The sequence below is a fragment of the Nuphar pumila genome, chromosome 5 (assembly GCF_984573655.1).
Source record: "Nuphar pumila chromosome 5, dmNupPumi1.hap1.1, whole genome shotgun sequence".
Taxonomy (NCBI): domain Eukaryota; kingdom Viridiplantae; phylum Streptophyta; class Magnoliopsida; order Nymphaeales; family Nymphaeaceae; genus Nuphar; species Nuphar pumila.
The window spans coordinates 98,226,816-98,249,141 of NC_143253.1; the positions used below are offsets into that span (position 1 = coordinate 98,226,816).

At 36.3% G+C, this 22,326-nt stretch overlaps 1 protein-coding gene across 1 annotated transcript; it reads left to right on the forward strand.

The window, feature by feature from the left end:
• The first annotated feature begins 14 nt into the window (after window positions 1–14).
• On the forward strand, window positions 15–20,127 carry LOC149837886 (putative HVA22-like protein g). The gene is made up of 6 exons (XM_090006257.1): window positions 15–267; window positions 393–491; window positions 12,064–12,120; window positions 13,187–13,250; window positions 13,357–13,563; window positions 19,562–20,127. Exons 1-6 carry the CDS (start codon window positions 236–238, stop codon window positions 19,898–19,900), a joined length of 798 nt encoding a protein of 265 aa, XP_089862383.1. The 5' UTR covers window positions 15–235; the 3' UTR covers window positions 19,901–20,127.
• Window positions 20,128–22,326: the final 2,199 nt, after the last annotated feature.

Genomic DNA, 22,326 nt, shown 5'->3' on the forward strand with positions numbered 1-22,326 from the left:
CGTTTCGTACCTTACGTTTACAAAGTTTCCCGTCACCGGAGACGAAGAACTCCGTCAATTCCCGGGCTGTAGATCGCTCCTTCCGGTCGCCGGAATACCGAATCGGACGTTCCGCTGATCGCCGTTTTCTGGCCGGAGAATTCCAAATCTTTTCCGAAAGCAAATCTTCGCTTGCTCTCTCTCTCTCTCTCTGAGAGCGTAATTCTAAGCGTTAGGGTTTCAGAGGGAGGCGAAAATGCTGGGAGATTTCGTCACCGGGAGCCTCACGTGAGTCTCTTCCTTGAATTCTCGGGCTTTGCTTTAGTTTTAATCCTTTTTTTCGTGATAGATTTTAGAGTTATTTTCATTTGATTAGCGATCTAATTAGTTGAGTAATTTGATCTCATGTATAGGTTGCTTCTCGGATACGTTTATCCTGCGTTCGAGTGCTTCAAAACGGTCGAGAAAAATCGGGTCGAGATCGACAGTTTGAGGTTTTGGTGCCAATATTGGTAAGCACTAGGCAACTCTTCTTTTTCCTTTAATTTTTTGTCTCGATTCGAGTCCTTTTGTTTTCTTTTGCTTTTTTTTTCGTGCTTTTGGTGAGCATTTTTATTTTTATTTTTGTTATTTCTGTGGGTTTGTTGAGGCGCCTTAGTTGTTGTCCATGGCGGGTGGGGAACTGGAGATATATCGTTAGGAGTGATTGCAGTTATGGTCATATTGTATATAACTGATTTGTGGGTGATATTCAACCGTCACCGTACATCTCACTTGGGAAGCGTGAGATACGTTCACAGTGGGTCCCACGTTCACCTCCATGGTAATGGAATGTAGCGTGATATACGATATGACAACTGCTGTCGTTAGGAATTGTTCGTTACCCTGTTCATTTTGTTTTTTTTTTTCAACTGGAATCTCGTTTTCTGAGGAAAGGACCTCGGGGTCCCTGGATTACACCAAAAGGGCTGTGTATGAAGTCCCTGCCTTTTATTTGAAACCTTTTCGAGTTATGGCTGGCCGTATGGGTGCAAAAGGTTGGGTTCGGGCCAATGTTGTCCGTATCGGTACATAGTTTGGCCAACGATTCACCAGAATCGGCTCGATACCGATACTCAAGTGAATCCTTCTGAATTGACCCAAAAAATAATTAAAAATATTACATGTCAATCAGAATCGTGACACATGTTAAATCCATTAAAATAATTTTAAGTTAATAATTTTAAGTATTTTTATATTTATTAAAAATAGCTGATTCAAGGGTGAAGCTTATCGATTTTCTGCCTATACGATACTTATCGGATGATACAAGCCGATAACATTGATTCGGGCCCTGTCATGGATATCCAACCTCACTGAGCCCCCAACATAAAGCCTCAAGAGTTCAAAGGAAGGGCAATTGTAAACATGACAAGAGGGGATCCTAGGGTTGGACATCCCTATGGGATTCCCTACTTTTCACCAAAGAAACCTGAAGGTCCTTGTGCATAGACATATCTTTTAAACTACTCACATGCTTATTTCTAAACAAACAAGTAGTAATCAAGCAAAGGAGGATGTCAACGGTTCAGATTTAGGTTAGGTTGGATGCCCACCAGAACCTAAATATATCTAATCGGATTTGGTAGAGTTTAATAATCATAATTAGATTTAACTTAGAGTTTTATATCTCAATCTGAATCCAAAATATATTAAAATCCAAATATGCCCAGTTAGCTATTTGAGCTAATCGGGATCTGGTGTGAGTTTTTCCTATCTGATCCTAAATCTGGCTTTGAATCCTATTTAGCGAGATTCAGGAGTGCCTACAAGTTACATCTGAACCTGATCCGAGCCCTTTACATTATTGGGTACTTGTTTGGGTTAGACATGTCCCGTCAGTTGGATTTGCTAAGCTCCTACTAACATCCAATTGCACAAGTGGTTTCTTCCAGGGTTGTGTCCCAAAACTTGAACCCTTTGAAAACATACAAAACATACACATAAAGGTTACTAAAGCATTGAGATAAAAGAAGAGTTGAGAGTTTGGACTCCTTGGCGATTTCGAGCATAACAATTGCCTGAAAAAATCAAATAGAAAAATAAGAGATTGAGATTAGTACAGTGTTTTTCTATTCATTCAAAGGGCAATCAAAATATCAATTACAGAAAACCCAAATCTCTGGTACATAAAAAAAATTAATAATTTACTTTCATTCTCGAGTCCGATAACCAAAGATAATCCTTAAAAAAAGGGTGTCGCAGTTTCGACAGAGTTCATCGAGCCCGATTTCCTAACAAGGAAAGGGTACCTTGTCTGGACATCATTGATCATCAAAAAATTTGATGTCACTCCAACGCCTCTTCAGTTGTCATTTCTCCTCTTTTCTCAGAACAAAACGAAAAAAAAAAAAACAAAAAAGGAGAAAGGGAAAAAGGTTTTTGATTACCTGGGTATCGCCGAACAAACCAGAGGAGGTCGTCGAAAAAACCCTTACCAGAAAATCAGCGCTGCTCCGGCAGGCTCCCCTCCTTTCTCAAAACATAAGTTTTTTTTTTAACGAAAAGGAACCCTAATCGAGTTCCCTTCGTTTAACGTATAATGCTTATTAAAAAAAATCAGATTAAACCTGAAATTTATTGTAATTTGAGAAAACTACAACTGACTTTTTTGAAATTACAGAAAAGTGGTTTCATGCTTTTCTATTAAACTCAGAAAATTTTACAATTACTAAAAGATACTGATCTTTTCTGAAATTACATAAAGAGGGTTGAATCTTTCTATTTAACTCAAAATTTCTATTTTGAGGTTTTTGTTTTCATTTTTTCTTAAAAAGGCTTCTGCCTTTCTGAAAATTGTAGAAAAGAGGTTTATCTTTTTTATAAACTCAAAAAATTGCAAAAACAGGTTTCTGTTTACACAAAACCTCTCACATTATTTTATGAAATTGTAGAAAAGTGATTCTCGATTTTAGAAAACTACCAACTACTCATCTTTGTCAAAAAGTGCTTAAATTTAGCCATTTTTGTAAGTTTATTGCATACTTAAAGATCGTATTGCATGATAAACTAGCTTAGAAGGATCAAAACTAATTATATTTACAAATATTAATTAAAATATATTTTATTAATTCTAATATTTGTTTATAATTAGGAAACTGGAAAAATGAATAGTCATGGCGGAGTTGTCCAAAATAAAAAAACTCAATGGTACAAATTTTGGAATGTGGAGAAGAAAAATAGAATATCTATTGACACATAACAAGACCCTATACGTATTGAACAATGCAAATTCTTCACTAATTGATAAATCGATTGAAGAAGAGAAAAAAGCTCATAACAAGTTTATTGAAGATGATCAACTTGCTCGAGCAACTCTTCTAACATTTATGCAAGATGATCTCATCCGAGTATGAAGATTTTGACACTGCGAAAAGAATAATGGAAGAAGTCAGGAAAAAGTATGATATGACTTCAGAAACCCACATTAAACTTCTTCTAGAGCAGTACAACTCTTACAAGATGAAAGAGTTAGACAACATGGTCGATCATGTGACTTGAATGTTGTTAATAGCTAAGGATTTAGCCATAGCAGGAAATGATATTCTCGAGCACATGCAAATCTCTACCATATTAAATAGTCTTCCTCCAAAATGGAAGATGGTGTCGATTGCCATGAGGTTAAACAAAAAAAACCTTACTCTAACAGAGTTCCATCTACAATTAGCTCTTGAGCAAGAGCATATGTCAAAAAACAAAAAAGGAGAAGTTATGAATACTCAAGAATCCTTCCTGACAACTTCTCACAAGTTCAAGCCTAAAGGCACATTCTTTAAGAAATTTAAGAAGAATAAATTCAACAAGAAGCGTCTAGTGCAAACCAAGAACTCCAAGACTGCAATCAGGGGAGCATGTTTCTCTTGTGAAAAAGTTGGGCATTCCAAGAATAATTACCCAAATAGAACCAAGAAAGAGACTTCAGGAAAGCAAGTAAATGGAGAATAAGAATTAGTATGCATTGTGTCTGAATCATTGATTGCAGATAGCGATCTATCAGGGTGGTGGATTAATTTAACGATGACACAATATATGACTAAGATAAAGGAAGAACTTAAAGAAATGAAGGAGTTGAAGTCTTAAGATCATAAGGTGTATATGAGAAATAACACCTATAATGATGTGGTCGGGATAGAGACCTATAGGCTTCAGGTAGAAGGGACCAGTCTTCTACTAACAAATGTACTTTATGTACCTTCCATAAGAATGAATCTTTTAACAGTAGGAAATTTTGCTAAAAAGGGCTTCAAAATTCGCTTTCGGAGTGACAATATCACTATTGAAAAAGATGAAAAAGTGAATATCAGGGGTCGCTATGATGTTAAACATGATCTTTTTTGTCTTAATATAACTCCTTCTATAAGTAATACATTGAATATTTCTGGTTATATTGATTGTGCATTTAATGTTGATGCATATTTATGGCATTTAAGGTTAGGGCATGTAAATGTCAATAAAATGAAAAGAATAATTTACATGAGATTATTACCTTCCCTTAAAAATATAGAATTTGAAAATATGAACTATACATATTAGGGAAAATATCAAGAAAACATTTTCTTAAGGGAAGTAGGTCATGTGATTTGTTAGTTTTGGTACACAGATATTTATGGACCTTTAACCGTAAAAACACATGAAAGAAAATCATATTTCATCACTTTTATAGATGATTACTCTAGGTATGGATACATATACCAAATTTCTAAGAAATCAGAAGCTCTAACAAAATTTAAGGAATATAAACATGAAGTTGAAGGATTACCAGGAAGAAAAATCCAAGTTATTAGATTTGATAGAGGAGGTGAATATAACTCTGATGAGTTTAAGACCTTCTGCATTGATAATAATATAATTCCTTATACAACGATGTCATATACACCACAACAGAATGGTGTAGCAAAACGAAGGAATAAAACCTTAATGGATATGATAAGATTCATGTTGGCACGTGCAAATCTTTTCAAGAAATTCTTGGGAGAAACAATTTGCACTGCCATGTATATCCTGAATAAGGTTCCTTCTAAGGTTGTATACCTTACTCCCCATGAATTATGGGTTGGTAGGAAGCCAGACTTGAGTCATTTATGAAAGTGGGGGTCATCTGCTCATGTGTTGATTCTTAGTCAAATGAGAAACAAGTTAGATAATAAAATTATCAAATGCATCTTCATGGGATACCCAAATGGATCAAAGGGATATCGATTATATAATCCTGAAAAATGATTTATAGAGAGTAGAAAGGTAGAATTTTTTAAAACTCAAGAAAGCATTTTTTATCCTAAAGATGATGATGTCTTCCTGGATATCATAAATGATCCTAGGATACCCATTCAAGAGCTAGAGTATAACGATCTAGTTGTGAATAATGAGCAAACTTCACAATCAGTAACTGGACAGAAAAGAATAAGAACTCCTCCATCATATTTAAATGATTATTATACATTCTTGAGTGAAGAATTATGTTATTTCATGAATTTGGATGAAGTTCTTGATAACTTGAGTTTTGAAGATACAATTGCTTCTAATGAGTCTGAACTCTAGAAGAAAGCAATGAAAGATGAGTTGAACTTCATAGAAAAGGATAGAGTTTAGGAACTAGCTACCTTGCCTAATGGATAGGGCAATTGGTAGCAAGTGGGTTCTTAAGAAAAAACTCAAGGCAGATGGATCTATTGATAGATTCAAGGCAAGATTAGAAGCAAATGGCTATACTCAACGAGAATTGATTGATTATAAAGAAACTTACTCTTCTGTTGCCAAACTGGCATCTATTCACATTATTTTGGCATTGTTAGCTTATTTTGATCTTGACATATATCAAATGGATGTGAAAACAACCTTATTAAATGATAAATTAAATGAAATTATTTTCATGCAACAACTAGAAGGTTTTGAAATTAAAGGTCAAAAAGATAAAGTATACAAGTTAAATAAGTCCTTGTATGGACTTAAGAAGTCATCAAGACAGTGGTATTTGACTTTTCATAATGCTATAACCAAATTGGGTGATGAGGCAAATAGTCTAGATCACTGTGTATATGCCAAGAAAAGTGGGAGTAAGTTTACTGTGTTATCCCTCTATGTTGATGATATATTAATTACAGGAAATAACATAGACATGATAAATATGACTAAATCATGGTTAAGTTCTCGATTTAAAATGAAGGATATGGGTGAAGCTTAATATATCCTTAGAATTAAAATCTATAGAGATAGAAAATTGAGATTGCTATGTCTGAGTCAAGGAAAATATCTTGACCACATTTTAAAAAAATTTAAAATGTAAAGTGCCAAGGCAAAATGTACTAATGTAGTAAAAGGCCAAAAGTTAAGTAAGAATGACTGTCTAAAGGATGTACAAGAAAAGTTGAATGTTCCCTATGCTCAGGCAATTGGAAGCCTGATGTATGCAATGCTTTGTACTGAACCTGACTTAAGTTTTGTTGTAAGGCTACTAAGTAGGTATCAAAGTAATCCTGGGCTCTCTAACTGGGAAGCAGTGATTTTTTTTTTTTGATATGGCTATGCTATCAGTCATATAGTTTAAAGCTTGTAGAATACTGAGATGCTGACTTTGCTGGTAATAGAGATGAAGCAAAGTCCACCTCTGGTTATGTATTTATGTTAGGAGGTGGGGCAATTGCATGGTCATGCAAGAAACAAGGGTGTGTGGCACAACATACCCAGGAAGCTGAGTATATTGCCTGTAATATGATAGCCACATTTGGTGTATGGATAAATTGTTTCTTAAATGAGTTGAAATTGGATATTACAAAAGATCCAGTTCAACTATATTGTGACAATAAAGCTGCTATAAGACTAATACAAACAGGAGTTGATAGCTCTAAAAGTAAGCATATTGAAGTTAAATATCAATATATTCATGATATGCTTATGAAAAATAAAATAGCAGTGGACTATGTTCCTTTAAGTGACAAGGTAGCAGACTTGCTAACCAAGGCAGTCACTGAGGATGTTTTCACTAGACATGTAAGTCAGATGAGAGTCAGATATGTCTAAGTGGCAAATGAGTAAAGATTACTCATGAAGTGTGTATGCAAGGTTTCGGTTGAGAACAAACAGATAAACACAATGAGAGTAAAGATTACTTAGGAAGTGTGTGCATAAGATTCTGATTTAGAACAAGCATATAAATACAATGAGAGTAAAGATTACTCAGGAAGTGTGTATGTAAGGTTCCGGTTGAGAACAAGCATATAAATACGATGAGAGTAAATATTACTCAGAAAGTGTGTATGCAAGGTTCTTGTTGAGAATAAGCATATTAACACAGGAAGTTTCTTATGGCCAAGTAGGAGATGCAAGGTTGTATAACCATAAGTGACTGTTGGAGGCTATTTCAACAATCACAATACAAGGGACATGTCTCTTGGGGGATGAAGGGATTTCTCCCAGGGTTGTGTCCCAAAATTTGAACCCTTTCATGTCTATAAATGTAGTATGAAAATATACAAAACATACACAGAAAGAAAATAACAATTCTAGTTACTAAAAGCATTGAGATAGGAGAAGGGTTGAGAGTTTGGACTCCCTCGCGATTTCGAGCGTAACAACAAAGTCTTCATCCCGCTGCAAATTCGTCCCCATGCAAGGTCGATTCCCAACATTTTCCAAATCCTGATCAGACAGTATGGATCGGATTAAGTGCGTAGTTGGTCATTCCATGGTTACTGGAAGCACCTCTCTAGAGGGGAACCACGATTTTGAAGCAGGAAGTTCCACGCTTCTCACAAGAGGAGAAAGTGTGAGGGAAACTTGCTTCTCTTAGGGGTGTTTGCATGTCACAGAAGGAGGTGCCACAACACCCCCTTCCATGGAAAGGCTTGTCGTGGAAACAAAATCGGATCCCCTCTCCCCACGGGAACCGTTTTGGCACGCCCGTCGACGGTTTTCTGTGGAAACAACAGTTTTCATTGTTTGTGTTGTCTTGGGCCCCACAAAAACGCACACCCACCGCAGAAAACCGCCATTTTCCGTGACACACAAATGTGCCTAAGGAAAGCACACTTCGCATTCGCTTCTTTCTCACATTCCTTTTATTTCCATTCGATTCTTATTGGCTTTCCCTTGTTTCATCCTCTTTTTTTAAAGAAAAAATAGCATACTGTACGAAGAAAAATGATGTGTTTCCCGAAAACCTTATGTTAAATCATTTCCCTCTTATCTCCAGAAAAACCATATGTTAAATGATGTCGTATGTATAACCATGTTAATGTTTTTTTTTTTGCTTTCCCCTCACTCCACTCGTTTCCCTCTTGTTTCCTTCATGTTTTCTTTTTCACTCCTCAGACACTTCCACAATCACTTCTAAAACAAATCCTGCTTCACTCTTTATACTACTTTTTAGCACTAGTTTCTCTGATTCCGCTTCACACATCACTTCCTGTATCCATTTGGCTTTCTAGTAACGAGGGGGTGGTGTATGTTCTCCCCTGATGATTCACTGAATCCCACGTCTGTGTTCGGGGGTCTGAATGAGCACCACATATACAAGCACATGGGGCTCGTATTCCCGTGTATGTTGACATCACTTAGCATTGGAGTCTGGTGTGGTTGCAAAGACTTAACTACCCTTTCTTGCTATTTTTCTCATAAAGCGACGGTTTAAGAAAATAACAAAAATGCCCTTCATTCAAAAAAGAAAAAACAAACAGTTCAAAAAAAAGACAAACATGTCCTCCATCTAGAAAGTCGAGGATGATGTTGACTCTTCAAAGTCTACACAGCGAAACAAACCTTAATCGTTTCGCCGATGGTGATCCGGCGAAACGATGGTGAGCCGACGATCCGATGGTGAGTCGGCGATCCGATGGTCATCCGACGAAACAAATTTGAGCCATCAAAAATGTCTGTTTGAACTTTTCATCGTCATCTTCTTCTTCTTCCTTTTCCGTAAAACACTGTAAAACCCTCTCTCTCTCTAGAGAAGAAATCAAGGGAGGCAAAGAGTTCCCCTGGAGAAGGCCATGAACATCAACCCTCTCACTCTCTCTCTCTCTTCTCTCTCTTTACTTCTGTGCACATCCAACAGACGATCCTACATTGCACCATCAAACACTCACTGACCTACACACTGACTATAGCATCGTTCAACTTGATGAGTTGTGGAGCCTGATTCATAGTTTTTGCCCTTACAGGAGGGGGTTTGGGGGCTCCTCCCAGCGTGGGTAACATCATTCAACTTGATGAGTTGTGGAGCCTGATTTAGAGTTTTTGCCCTTACAGGAGGGGGGTCCGGGGGCTCCCCCCCGGCGCGGATCCCTGTTGGGGCCTTCCAACAGCGATTTGTAGTATTATCGGGCTTTCCTACAACGATTTGTAGTATTTTTGGGTCTCCAACGAGCCCCACAACAATTTATAGTGTTATCCAGCTTTTCAACAACGATTTGTAGTGTCTTCCGCAAATCACTATAGCGATTTATAGTGTTTTTGGGTCTTCAATGAGCCCCACAATGATTTATAGTGTTGTTGGATCTCACTATAGCGATTTGTAGTGTTATTCAGTAAGCAAATCGTTACTCGAATTAGGACCAACTTGTCAGGGCCATATCTCCTTAACCGGAGGTCATATTCCAAATCCGTAAAAAGTTGTGTCTTTGTTATTGAGTCTAGTTTATTCCTGTAAATTTTCAACGATTTCTATTGTCATTTTATTCCTCATTTTAACTAAAAACCAGACCCCTATTATTTTGTGTTATTTGAGTTGCACAACACCATTCTCGCTTGACATCCACGTCTTGATTCTGGCATGATCCTTGTTGGATTTTCCATTGATTTCTTCCAACCTTGCTTGGAACAAACATGTCTTTCTCACCATGACACCTTGTACATTTTTTTACCATGACACCTGGGACCCGTGCCGGGAGGAGCCCCCGGACCCCCTTCCTGTAAGGGCAAAAACTCTAAATCAGGCTCCACAACGAATCAAGTTGAACGATGCTACCCACGCTGGGAGGAGCCCCCAAACCCTCCTCCTGTAAGGGCAAAAAATCTGAATCAGGCTCCACAATGAATCAAGTTGAACGATGCTATCCATGCTGGGAAGAGCCCCCAAACCCTCATCCAATAATGGCAAAAACTCTAAATCAAGCTCCACAACTCATCAAGTTGAATGATGCTACCCACGTTGGGAGGAGCCCTCAGACCCCCCCCCCTTCTGTAAGGGTAAAAACTTTGAATCAGACTCCACAACTCTTCAAGTTGAATGATGCTAGCCACGTTGGGAGGAGCCCCCAGACCCATCTTCTGTAAGGGTAAAAACTCTGAATCAGGATTCACAACTCATTTAGTTGAATGATACTACCTACGCTGGGAGGTGCCCCCAAACCCTCCTCCTGTAAGGGTAAAAACTCTGAATCAGGCTCCACAACAGTCAATGTGCAGGTCAGTCAGTGCTTGATGGAGCAATGTAGGATCTTCTGTTGAATGTGCACAGAAGCAGAAAAAGAAGGGAGAGAGAGAGTGAGAGGGTTGATGTTCATGGCCTCCTTCAGGGAAGATTTCTTTCTCGGATAATCCTACAGTGTAGAGACTGGGTCTTAAATAATCATCTTCGGGGCACTTAAGTCTTTACAACCACTCCTTTTCTAGAATCATCATTTTTTTTTGCACCAATGGAGGAGAGGGTACTTAAGTCTTTGCAATCGCATCAAACTCCAATGCTAATTAATGGTGACAAACATGGGGATACGAGACACACATGCTTAAATACGTGGTGCTTTGTGGGACCCCCCGAACACAAGATGTAGCTAACTGGCCTGTTCGGGGGGAGAACATATAACCTGCTTCGTCTAGTAACTATGGGTTTTTTATCATTTACCCATGCCCGGAGAGATCCAACTCCTTAAAAGTAGGAGGCAAATGAACTAATTCAGTAGGACCTCCTATCCAAATCCAACACATTATTATAAGAGATGGTTCTGCAAATAAATTCTGATTCTATATTCATTCCTATTCAAACTCACATGATCAGGATTTTTTGGAATTCAGACTTGGATTAGGATCTGTATTCTTTTAGTCTGCATTTGGATCTGGATCAAATCCATTCCTTCACACTTTTTAAATGTAAAATCCTTATTTTTTTATCCAGATCCAGTATTATCACTTAAATTCAAATATGATCGCATCAATTTCAAGGCTGGATCCAAAATTGTGCTCGCTGGCTTGCTTCCATGGAAGTTGATGGTCCGGATTTTGGGTCGGATACCAACCGAATAAAAATCTATTTAGCCTACTTGCATCCTTACAATAGGCGATTCAAGAGGTATCTTTTGTAGATTTTGTGCTCTAAGAGCTTGTCATGTCACATAATTTATTGGCAGCCACAAGCTCCAAGAGTCAAGAATTTCTAATAACCCACCAAACATGCAAATGTTAAAACCTAGATAATTTCTCCAGACTTTCAAGTACAATCAAACACTACACTTAGTACACTACATTTTTTAGGAACTAAAACTCAAAACTTTTAAAACTTATACAAACCATATAAACCAGAAAATTAAATGTCTAGATTTGGTTTAGTAACATGAAATTTTATATTTAAAAATACTTTAAAAACTCTAATACGGATCCAATTTACCCGGTTTTGAATTCGAATTAACATTTTTTTTATATTGGATTCAAATTCTCCGGATTGGTCTGAAAACTGACAAAATGAACAAAGACGAAAATCATGGGTCCAAGGGAGATGACGGACGCACTTTTATGGTTTATATGATCATATTGTGCTCATGGTCAAGTAACTACGAGTAATTCGAACTCACAAACTTCCCCTTAATAATTGAGGCTCTTTCTTCAGTGGGACTTTCCGGGAGCACAAACACGAGGCCTTGTTTTTCGAGTTTTTTTATGGCATGGATTTTTTGGAATTGGAATTTCTCTTCTAGGTTGTACGCACAATAGTAAGGAAAAACTTGTTCCATGTATCTGAATATAGAATTTTATGTTTCAATGCAAGCTACCTTAAAATTTTACTTCAAGTACTTTTTCAGATTGTAAATATTTTCCGTGTTCACATGTTTTTTGCAGGATCATAGTCGCGCTTTTGACAGCTTTTGAAGGTGTTGGAAGCATTCTTGTTTCATGGTAATTGCTTTCCTCAGATTCATGCTTTTCTCGTCTTGGTTTTGACCATTAGATGCTTCTAAGAGAAAACTACATTGTTATCGTGATTTTGAAATTGCCATAATTCTAAACCATGTTCAAAATGATTTCAGAGATTCAGGAAAGTTCTTTTCCTTCCCAAATTTAACTTCTGAATGCATAGGCGGAGCTGGGGGGGGGGGGGGCGGCAGGACTGGGCTGTAGCCCAGTCCTGCCTCCCCAAACAGTTAATTTTTTTTAAAAGCCCAACCCTGATTCCATATGAAATAGATTTTTATCCATTTTTTTAGCCCAGCCCAGTCCTAGACCAGCCCTGACTGCAGCAAATAGTTTGATTTGTCCATATGAAATAGATTTTTATTAATAATTGTAGCCATTTTTTTTTATCTCAAAAACAAATTTTTTCGGGGGCGCTGCCCCCGACTATCAAACCAGTTTTTTTTTCCTACACCCCTGTTTGCCCCCCCCCCCCCCCTCACATGAATCCTAGCTACGCCACTGTCTGAATGCTTAACTGGACTAGAAGCTGACAATATGATATCGTAGCTATTCTAGTATATACTTGCATCAAATTTAAGTAGGCATAGGGATAGAAAAGGTTTTTGAAAATCTTCTCCAAATGTTTGCTTTTCTTTTCCGTTTTGGTTTTTGAGCATATCTCAAGATAAATGACAACTATACCAAATTAGATCTTATTCAAGGAATACATCTCAGCCAACTTAAAACTAGATGAAGTGTGGATAGGTCATAACATTGTTGCCAGAAGTCACTTTAGGAATCATTTTGATGATGGCCATCATCAAGAAGATATCCGAACGGTCAATCCGTAGTTTCTCAGACATGATTTATTGTTTTACCAATGAAACAATAAGTTTAGGATCAAGTCAATGTTGTTTGTCTTTAAGAGATTTTTGGAATCATTTTGATGTTATTTGTATTTTAGAAACTGCATTATCAGCCCATTCGTTAGTTTATGACAGAGAAGTTGGTATTTTCTGGGTACATAGATGAATTATCGCTAATTTTTCTTTTAAATATGACTTTGTAGGTTGCCAATGTATGATGAATTCAAACTGGCATTCTTTGTTTATTTGTGGCATCCAAAGACAAGGGTAAGCTTTGTGATATAGCTGCTTTTAGATTAAATAGCAAGTCGAGTTCTTGTTTGGTAGAGAATCATTTGTTTTTTCTTTTTTGTTGACTTGTGACTGGTTGCAGGGAGCATCTTATGTGTATGGTACCATCTTGCTGCCATACATAGAAAAGCATGAGTGGAATATTGACCACAATGTGCTGGAGTTGAAGACAAAAGCTGGACATATGGCAGTCCTTTACCTGCAAGCAGTTGCTGAGTATGGGCAATCAAAGTTCTTTGAACTCCTTCAATTCTTTTCATCACGATCGCCAAAACTGAAATCTGATCAGGTATTTTCTACCAATCCTTGTTATGATAATTTTCACCAACATAAGTATTCTTGTCATCATCTATGCACTATTTAATTGTTTATGTGGCAGTATCATGGTATCACCTTTCCTTCTTTGGATGCAGTTGATTTATATTTAATTTAGTTATTCATTCATTTATTTTATACTTATATAACTGTTTAGAAAAATAAGAAGAGAAAAAAAACAAGGTATCAACTGCACAAGCTTTTTTTTCCTTTTACTTTGTTCCAGTAGATCATTCATGGATATACAAAACCTTTATTATGTCCAAGCAGACTACTAAAGGTTTATACTCGTCTCTGATATGTCAAATTCTCTTTATCTAGAAAGGGAGCATGTGGCATTATATTGACTCATATTCCTGCTGGTCAAACAAACCCGCTAGCTCGAGCCCAACAAATTCGATGCCCCTCTTTGTCAACCTAATTCGAATAGTTTAATGGTGTCCAACCACTTAAAAACATTGAATCAATTAGAAGTAATCAAGGCAAGATTGAATTATGCAATAATTTAGTATTGAAAGAAGTCTTATATAGACCAACTTTTAAGAACCTAAGCAAAAATGAGAAAAATTCTAATAAGTGCCCAAGAGTAATAGCTATTATGAGCATATGCATACGATATCATGTAATGAATTGATACTAGAATAAGTCACTTATGGACACTCATACTTCAATCAAGTATATTACTTCGCCCACAAGAGGCAAAAGCAATTCTCTTGAGAGAGATTTTTCAAAAGGAAATGCTTTAAATAATAAAAGAAAAGGTATGAACCTTACACCAGAACAAAGTGTAAAAACACATGCAAGTCCACTTATGGGACAAAGATATATCCTTAGATATGTGCACATACAAATTGTGCTATAAAACATGAACATGAGTTAGAAAATCTCATATGCAAATGAAAAACAAATTACACGTTCCCATAAATATGGAATTTTGCAAATCTCAACAATAGCTCATCCATTACAAACAATCACCTCATTAGACCTCCAAAACCAACAAATCAAGTGTATAAGCGACTAGAACAAGAACATAAATATAATACCACTAACGGGCTAAAGACACACACGAAGGTGTGTATAAACACCTCTTGTCTACATATAATAATACTTATAGTGAGTATTAACGACTAGAGCAAGAGTACAACAACTAACCATGGGCTAAAGTCACACACAAAAGTGTGAACAAACATCTTTTGTCTACATATAATAACACTAAAAAACAAGTATGTTCAACGACTAGAACAAGAGTACAAAGCCAACCATGGGCTAAAACACACACGAAGGTGTGACAAAACATCTCTTGTCTACATAAAATGACACTTGAAATGAGTGTATCAATGACTAGAACAAGAACACAAAAGCCAACCATGGGCCAACATCACACACAATGGTGTGAAACAACAAGTCTTGTCTACATATAATGACACTCAAGACAAGTGTATCAGCTACTAGATCAAGAGAACAAAGCCAACAATGGGCTAAAAACACACACGAAGGTGTGAACAACATTTCTTGTCTACATGAGATGACACTTAGATAGGAGGCATAGAAGGAGAAAATCAATTGAGGTAAGAAGACTTGTAAAGAAAAACACTAATGCAAATAATATTGACAATTTTAAACAAATTTTGAAACACTATGGTTTCAAAAACAATATATATCTATCACAAGTACTCATAATAGAGAGCATCCATAGTAAAATCAATGGCCAAAGAGAAACCGAGTGATACAACACACTCATAATCAGAGAACATAAAACAGTTAGTTTGAGTCAAACCACATATGACAACCAAAATTGACCTAAACCGAGGTGCCCATAACTCACCACAACAAACATCTCTGACATAAAAAAAATAAGGCAAAAAATGATTTATGCATCATATAACAACTTGTAATGGACAACATAAGTGCCATAAAAGGCAAAGAATACTCAAAAAAGATATTCTTTCAAATACATGATGCCATGTGAAGGAATCGTTTTGGGATAGTCCAAGAATCGAATCAAGTTTTAGCTATGCAATTATATGCACAAGTGCAATTCAATGCAAAAAAGAAAATCTTGAACAAATCACGGCCAACGTAGGCATCTTTTAATAGAGATGATAAAATTAAGAAGTTTGAAAATCTCATGTAAAAAAATTCACACACAAAAAGAGAAGTTTACAAACTTGCAATATTGAAAATCCAAACTAAGGAATTAAGCTTGTAACACGGAATGGAATTCTACAATAAGACCTTCTAAAGCTTACAACAAAACTTTCAAAAGAACCACCATGATTCTCAAACAACAATCCTTCACAAATCAAAACTTCGAAGGATTTTCACAAACACCCTTCTCACAAGAACCGTGGAAGTCTCACAAGTAGTATTCACCAACAAGAACTACAACACTCAAAAATGATTATGCAAAGCAAAGAGGAAAGATAAACACTTAATTCAAATGGGAGAAATCCACACTCAAGAATTACTAAAAGCATTCATACATTAATTACACAAAGAGTAACAAGAGTGCACTAAGATACACAAACAAGACTATTAAATGAGAGAACCTCACAAAAAGTGATTAGATTACAAATGAGAGTCAAGTGCATTAAGCAAAGACCAATAAGACTCATTAGTAATAAAACACATGATTTTCGAACTTAGAGCCAACTCATAAATTAGTCACAAAACAATTATGTGAAAAGAGAATGTAACAAGCATTAATCTAGTCAAATGATGGACATGTATAAAGCTTACAATGAGACACATAATTGAAGATAATCATATTTAAGATTTTTTAAGAAAAACATCACTACATAAGAGAGAAATCTTAGGTCAAATAACAAGTCACGATTACTCCTTTTAATAAATAAGGCAAGAGTAGTTTTAAAACAAATATTGCTCAAATATATATGAAATGACTCATTAAGTAAACTTTGTTGATCATATTATAGAATTTTCATGGGCGGTCCAATTATATGTCGAGTTTTTTCCCGTAAACACACAAAAAAGCCATATTCAAGATTTTGAGTGGATAGGCACAAACATGTAAGGAATCTCTAATAAACATCCTATCACTACCCATAATATACAATATCAATTATGGTTTTTGTATAAAAGTACGTGAATTATCACAATCTTTCATATACTAAAAATTTCAATCTCAACCCAACTTTCTTTAAGAACTTCCCACACATATGTAATTCATGCTTTCAAACAACGTTAAGCATGTAACTTCAAAGTACCAAAGTTAAAAAATTTAAATTCAAAGAGTCAAAGATTTTATCACAACCACGTATGTCCATCAATACAAAATTTTAAATCACATGTAAGACTTGAAATATAATCACAAACACTCCTAAAGCCATACACACAAGTTTAAGTAAGATTGACATCAAATTATGCTTGGAAGATAAACATGATAAACGACCCATTCAAGCAAGTTTTGAGCAATCATATATCTAGAAAAACAAGTTCACCGATTTAAAAATTATCATTTAAAATTTTTTAAAACATGCGAATAAGTGAAATGTGATATGCAAAAAAGTAAAGGTTCAATGAAAACCTAAATAACACAAGTACTTAATGTGCAAGAGCGAAAAAGGCAAAAGCTCAATGAATAACACAAGCACTAAATGTGCAAAATACATTTTGATTTAAAAAACATAATGATAGATGAAACACATGCATATAAATGATCAAGAAAGTAGCTTCATAATGCATGATACTTTTAAGAACAAGAATACATACCGAGTGTCTTCAAGAAAGAGAAGAGAAACAACAAATACTTCACCATTTTTCTTGAAGTTTCTTGAGTGACACGCTTCCCAATGCATCAAAAAATAACTCGATCACCGCCTAGCTTTGATACCATGTTAGAAAATGACCTTGAATACAATAGGTTCAAGAATAAACCCATAAATACGCACATAAAGTGCGAATACACATACCCACTAAGGGGTAATCAAATGCACATAAAGTGAAAACACATAAACCCACAAAGGCATGAAGCCAAAAGGCTAAAAAGAAATAATCTTTATTGAAGGGAGAGGTAAAACTCTACTAAGAAATGAGGGGGATGCACCCCTTTATATACAAGAGGAAAAGGGAGAGAGAGGGAGCCATTGGGGCTCCCACTAGGTAGACGTTGGGGAGCCCCAACGTCTACACAAGTGGGGCCCCAATGATCCCAAGATAAAAAAGAAAAAATACAAAAGAAAAAATAAAGAATAAGAAATGAAGAAAAACCCTAAAAATAAAATTACATGGTGAAAGGACCAAAATACCCCTATCAGGTATTTTGGATACAACAATATATATATATATATATATATATGATACATGTCTATATTTTAACAGAAACATCACTGCATCAATATAGCACCAGGAATGCCTTAATGCGAAAACAAAGTTTTCAGGTGGCTATTAACTGAAAAGTTCGCTGTTATATGTAAATATATGATAAGTTATTCATCTGTTTTTGGTTGCTAGGTTGCATAAAACCTAAAAAATCTCAGGGAAATATAAATTGATCATGTCTGACCTTGAGTTGGATCAACGTAACTATGGCTGACAGCACAGACATTACAGTAGGCCCTTTTTGGCTATTTTCACAGAATTTCAGGTCCAAAAAAAATTCTCTGGGAAGGATCATCTGTTTTTGGAATCTCAGGTTAAATCTATGTCTAGAAATAAGAATTTTCTTACATAATTAATGTGTCATACTTGACATGAGTTTTGTCCATCATTGCATTTGGAAATTTAACCTCTCCGTGGGTTCATCCTCATTTTATCATGAGATGTAGTGGTAATGGTTCCTTGCATATGAAAAGGGCAGAATTGAGCCATCTCAGTGTTTTCTTGTGTGAGGGTGTGAAATACAAATACTTAGTCAAATGTGCTAAAAGGTAGACAATGTAATTGCATTTGCAAAGATTTATAGAGACTGGGATTGTTTTCATCCATAAGGTAACCTAGAGAAAACAATGACACATGGGATGTGGTATTCCCATGTAAAACAGAAGCAATGGACATTTGCTGCAAGATTGTCCCACTGAATGAAAGGTATCTGAAAACAAGAAATGAAAAAGGTGATTACCTTGTAAATCCATTAATAAAAGAAACTGCAATGAGCGGTCTAGTAATTAGGCATGTTCAAGGAGACAAGTTGTTGACAACCTCAGGGATGTACATACTCTGAAAGTACTCAAAGCAGAAACTGAGTATTTGATCCACATTTAAAACATACAATATTGTACGCTAGGCTAGTTATTACTAAGGAGAGAATTGAGTGAGCTGGAGTGAAGCCTTAAATATCAGAATTGAATAACCAAATATAGTTTGTGACTTTGTGTGTAGTATTTCAGAGACAAAAATACATGATAATCTATCACTTTTGCTTGATCCCATTGTAATTATGGAGTGCCAATTTCAGAGTCAGGGAAATTATCATGTTTACATTTAAGTAAAAAAATCATTCAGCTTAGTTGAAAGGTACAGCAAGGACTGGACCAATCTGTGAACAGTTTAACCACTTGGCATGTGGATCTTGCTCGAAATCTGCCCACACTTGTAAGTGAAAAAAGAATCTTGTACGGTTATATGTTCTCAGTATTCTTGAGTGTAAGGTCAAATGCCATTTTGATGCAATGTTTCTCATGCAGGTTGCTATTTTTTATCGTTTTTCTATTTGTTTAGTTAATGTTTATATAACCAATTTCATGGACTGAATTTCTGTCAACCACCAGTGGTAAATTGACCAAAGCACATCGCCAAAGATGTACTTTCTAGACTAAAATGTATTCCATGCAACAAAAGTCATGAGCTTTCTAGACTAAAATGCCTCTAGGATTATGGAATTGAAAAAAAAAGGCATGTTCTCAATGGAATTGATTGTCTGTTTGGTCAGTTCAGTCTGATGGCATAAATTCCTTGATTTAGATATTTCCCTTACTAGTTGATAGGCTTACACTGAGCATTCGTATCCTCAGGCTCCAGCAGCACCATTTCATGCTGGTGGGCTTTCAGCACCATCCCCACCTCGCACCAGAGCCACAGCGCCAACACCAGCTCCACGGGCTCCCCCGCATGGTTACATGCCATCAGCTCCACCTGAACCACCAGAATATGATGAAGCTGACAACATTGCAGCATACAACTATGCAGCTACAGCAAATGAAACAGCACAGAGGAGGTTTGCTGCCGAGGGCAGGAATCATGGAGAGCCTGAGTCGTTCATGGCTAGCAAACCAAGAAGAGGAAAAGAGGGCCTTGATATGGAGGCAATGATACATAATGCTCATATGAGACTTAGGCAAGAACGCCGATAGACTTGAAGCACAGAGAAAATGATTTCCTGAATTCTTTTATCCATGGAAATAATTGTCCTCCTACTTTTGATGGGATTAAAAAAAAAGAAGATCCTGCAATGCAACAGGCATAAAATTCATGGGCAAGCAGTACAGCATAACCTTCTTCATTGTTGATATTTGAGGCAAGACTCTTATGCTTAGCAGCATTTTCCTTATAAGCAATGAAATGTACATAGATTCTTCAAGTTTACATGGGGATAGACGTCCATACATGAATATGTGTTGAAATTGATATATCACCAAGTTGATCATCATCTTTGAGACATATATCAAAAAGCTTGCTTTGAAAACATGAAATTATGCACTTCCAAAACTTTAGGAGAAGCACATTTTGATACAATGGGGATCCTGCTTTCCACAATACCTTTAAATAAAGGAATTGTCTTTTGAAACATCATGCTTTCCCTATAAAACCTGAATATGTGATAGGACACTTTTTTAGCTTTGTTTCTTTTACTTTTTAATTTATAAAAAATATACTAAATTTCCTATTATAAGATTTAGAAATATATGAAATCATAGTATAACTAAACAGCTAAATATTCTGCCCGCAAGGGCTCAAAGCATCTGGCTAGGCGGGTCGGCTTTCTGTGTTTAATAAACAGAAAAAACAGCTAAATATCCTGGTAAAAAATAAGCCAACTGAATATCAGATTAAAACAAAAATTACAAAATCACGCCTAACTTTTGGCCTATTTACAAACACAGTCTAACTTTTGAGTTATTAGGAATACACGCCTAGTTAACAAAGCAATTCTGAAAAGCTAGGTGTGTATTTATAATATTTTAAAAGTTGTGCCTGTGTTTATAAATATGCCAAAAGTTGGATGTTTTTGTAATTTTTTCAAAATTAAATTTCAACAAAGCTGCTGATGAATCATTGAACAATGACATGTTCGACAAATGTTATAATTTTTGCTTAAGTCGAGGCTAGTTGGACAATAAAAATTAATAAAATTCATTTTCTTCAAAAATAATAATAAAATAATACGAAAAAAAACTTTATCCAACAGTTACTTTATAGTTGATTTCAAATATGTTTTTTTTTTAAGGCAAGCTGGGGTTAGGCAGGCAGACCCCTACCAGTTATACAACTATACCATTGGGTTTTGAACCTGCAACGTCCCAACACAAGGTGACGTGCAGTAGCTGCTCCTACCAAATAAGCGGAGTCCCCCGTTAGTAGTCGATTTCAAATATCATCCCTAACATCGATACAACCCTTGGCAATTAAGAACAGACATAGAACGGGTCCTTGCCTGCTCTTGCCTGTCCAATGTTATTCAAATTTTAGTTGAATAACACTTGGATCCGCATCCATTCGGGTCTAAGAATCCAAATTCTGATCCAGATTGGGTTTCAACTTCCATACGGTCTGAAAGGGAGCCAGTAAAACAGGATGCAATAGGGCCTGGTCCAAGTCAAGCGTATGTCTTGGAACAGTTTGGAATGATTTGCTTTCACATATGCCTTGCCCATATAGCAGTAAACAAGGTTTCTCTTAGAGGGCGTTTGAATAATTCAGATCTTCAGATCCGAGGGAAATCAACGGATGAAAGATCTGCCAGTCTATCGTTTGACCCCTCCCAGCGGATCTCTCGTCCAGCCCCTTTATATTGGGGATTTCAAATCCCCTGATATAAATTGAGAACCTGTCACAGAGATGCGTGATGCGAGTTCGACTCGTAAGTTCAATTTTTTTTCGTAAAACAGGACACAAGGACACGATAATTTTAATTTTGTAATCAATAAAAAACTAATTTTTTGATAATTTAACATTAAAAATACATTTTTATTGAAATAAAACTTTTTTTTTATAGTCCAAGGGAATCCCCTCCCCCCATCACTGACCTCACATTGGGTGGCCTCCAGTTGGTAAAAACCCTTCAGGCCCCCGCCAACCAAAGAGTACACTCAGCTTCAACCTTGCGGCAAGGGGCACCACCAGTGGGTTTCAAACTTGTGACATCTCGTCAACTTAGTGACATTCACAAGTTGCCCCTACCAGATGTGTCAGTGTCCTCTCAATGGGTTCATCCACATTTTATCATGAGCTGAGTTCAGGCTTTTTCAATCAACGAAGCACCCCCTTCCCATTGCCCTTCTCTCTCAGCTGTTCATCAACATAGAACCTACTACCTTTAAACAAGCTCAAGCCCAGTCCTATTGGTGTGATGCTATGCAAACTGAATTCTGCCCTGCTAAAAAATGAAACTTAAACACTTGTTCTTCTTAATTCATCACATAACTTGATCGATGTAAGTAGATCTATCGCATTAAAAGGAAGGTTGATGATTCAATTAAGCAGTATAAAACCAGTCTTGTTGCCAAGGGTGTTCATCGGAAAGAGGACATTGATTATTTTGAAATAGCCTTGTCATCAA

Excerpts from the sequence above, each read along its gene's own strand:
- LOC149837886 (XM_090006257.1), top strand. The coding sequence starts at position 236 with ATGCTGGGAGATTTCGTCACCGGGAGCCTCAC. Across the intron at positions 268-392 it reads TTCGTCACCGGGAGCCTCAC|GTTGCTTCTCGGATACGTTT; the intron begins GTGAGTCTCTTC and ends TCTCATGTATAG. Across the intron at positions 12,121-13,186 it reads GGAAGCATTCTTGTTTCATG|GTTGCCAATGTATGATGAAT; the intron begins GTAATTGCTTTC and ends ATGACTTTGTAG.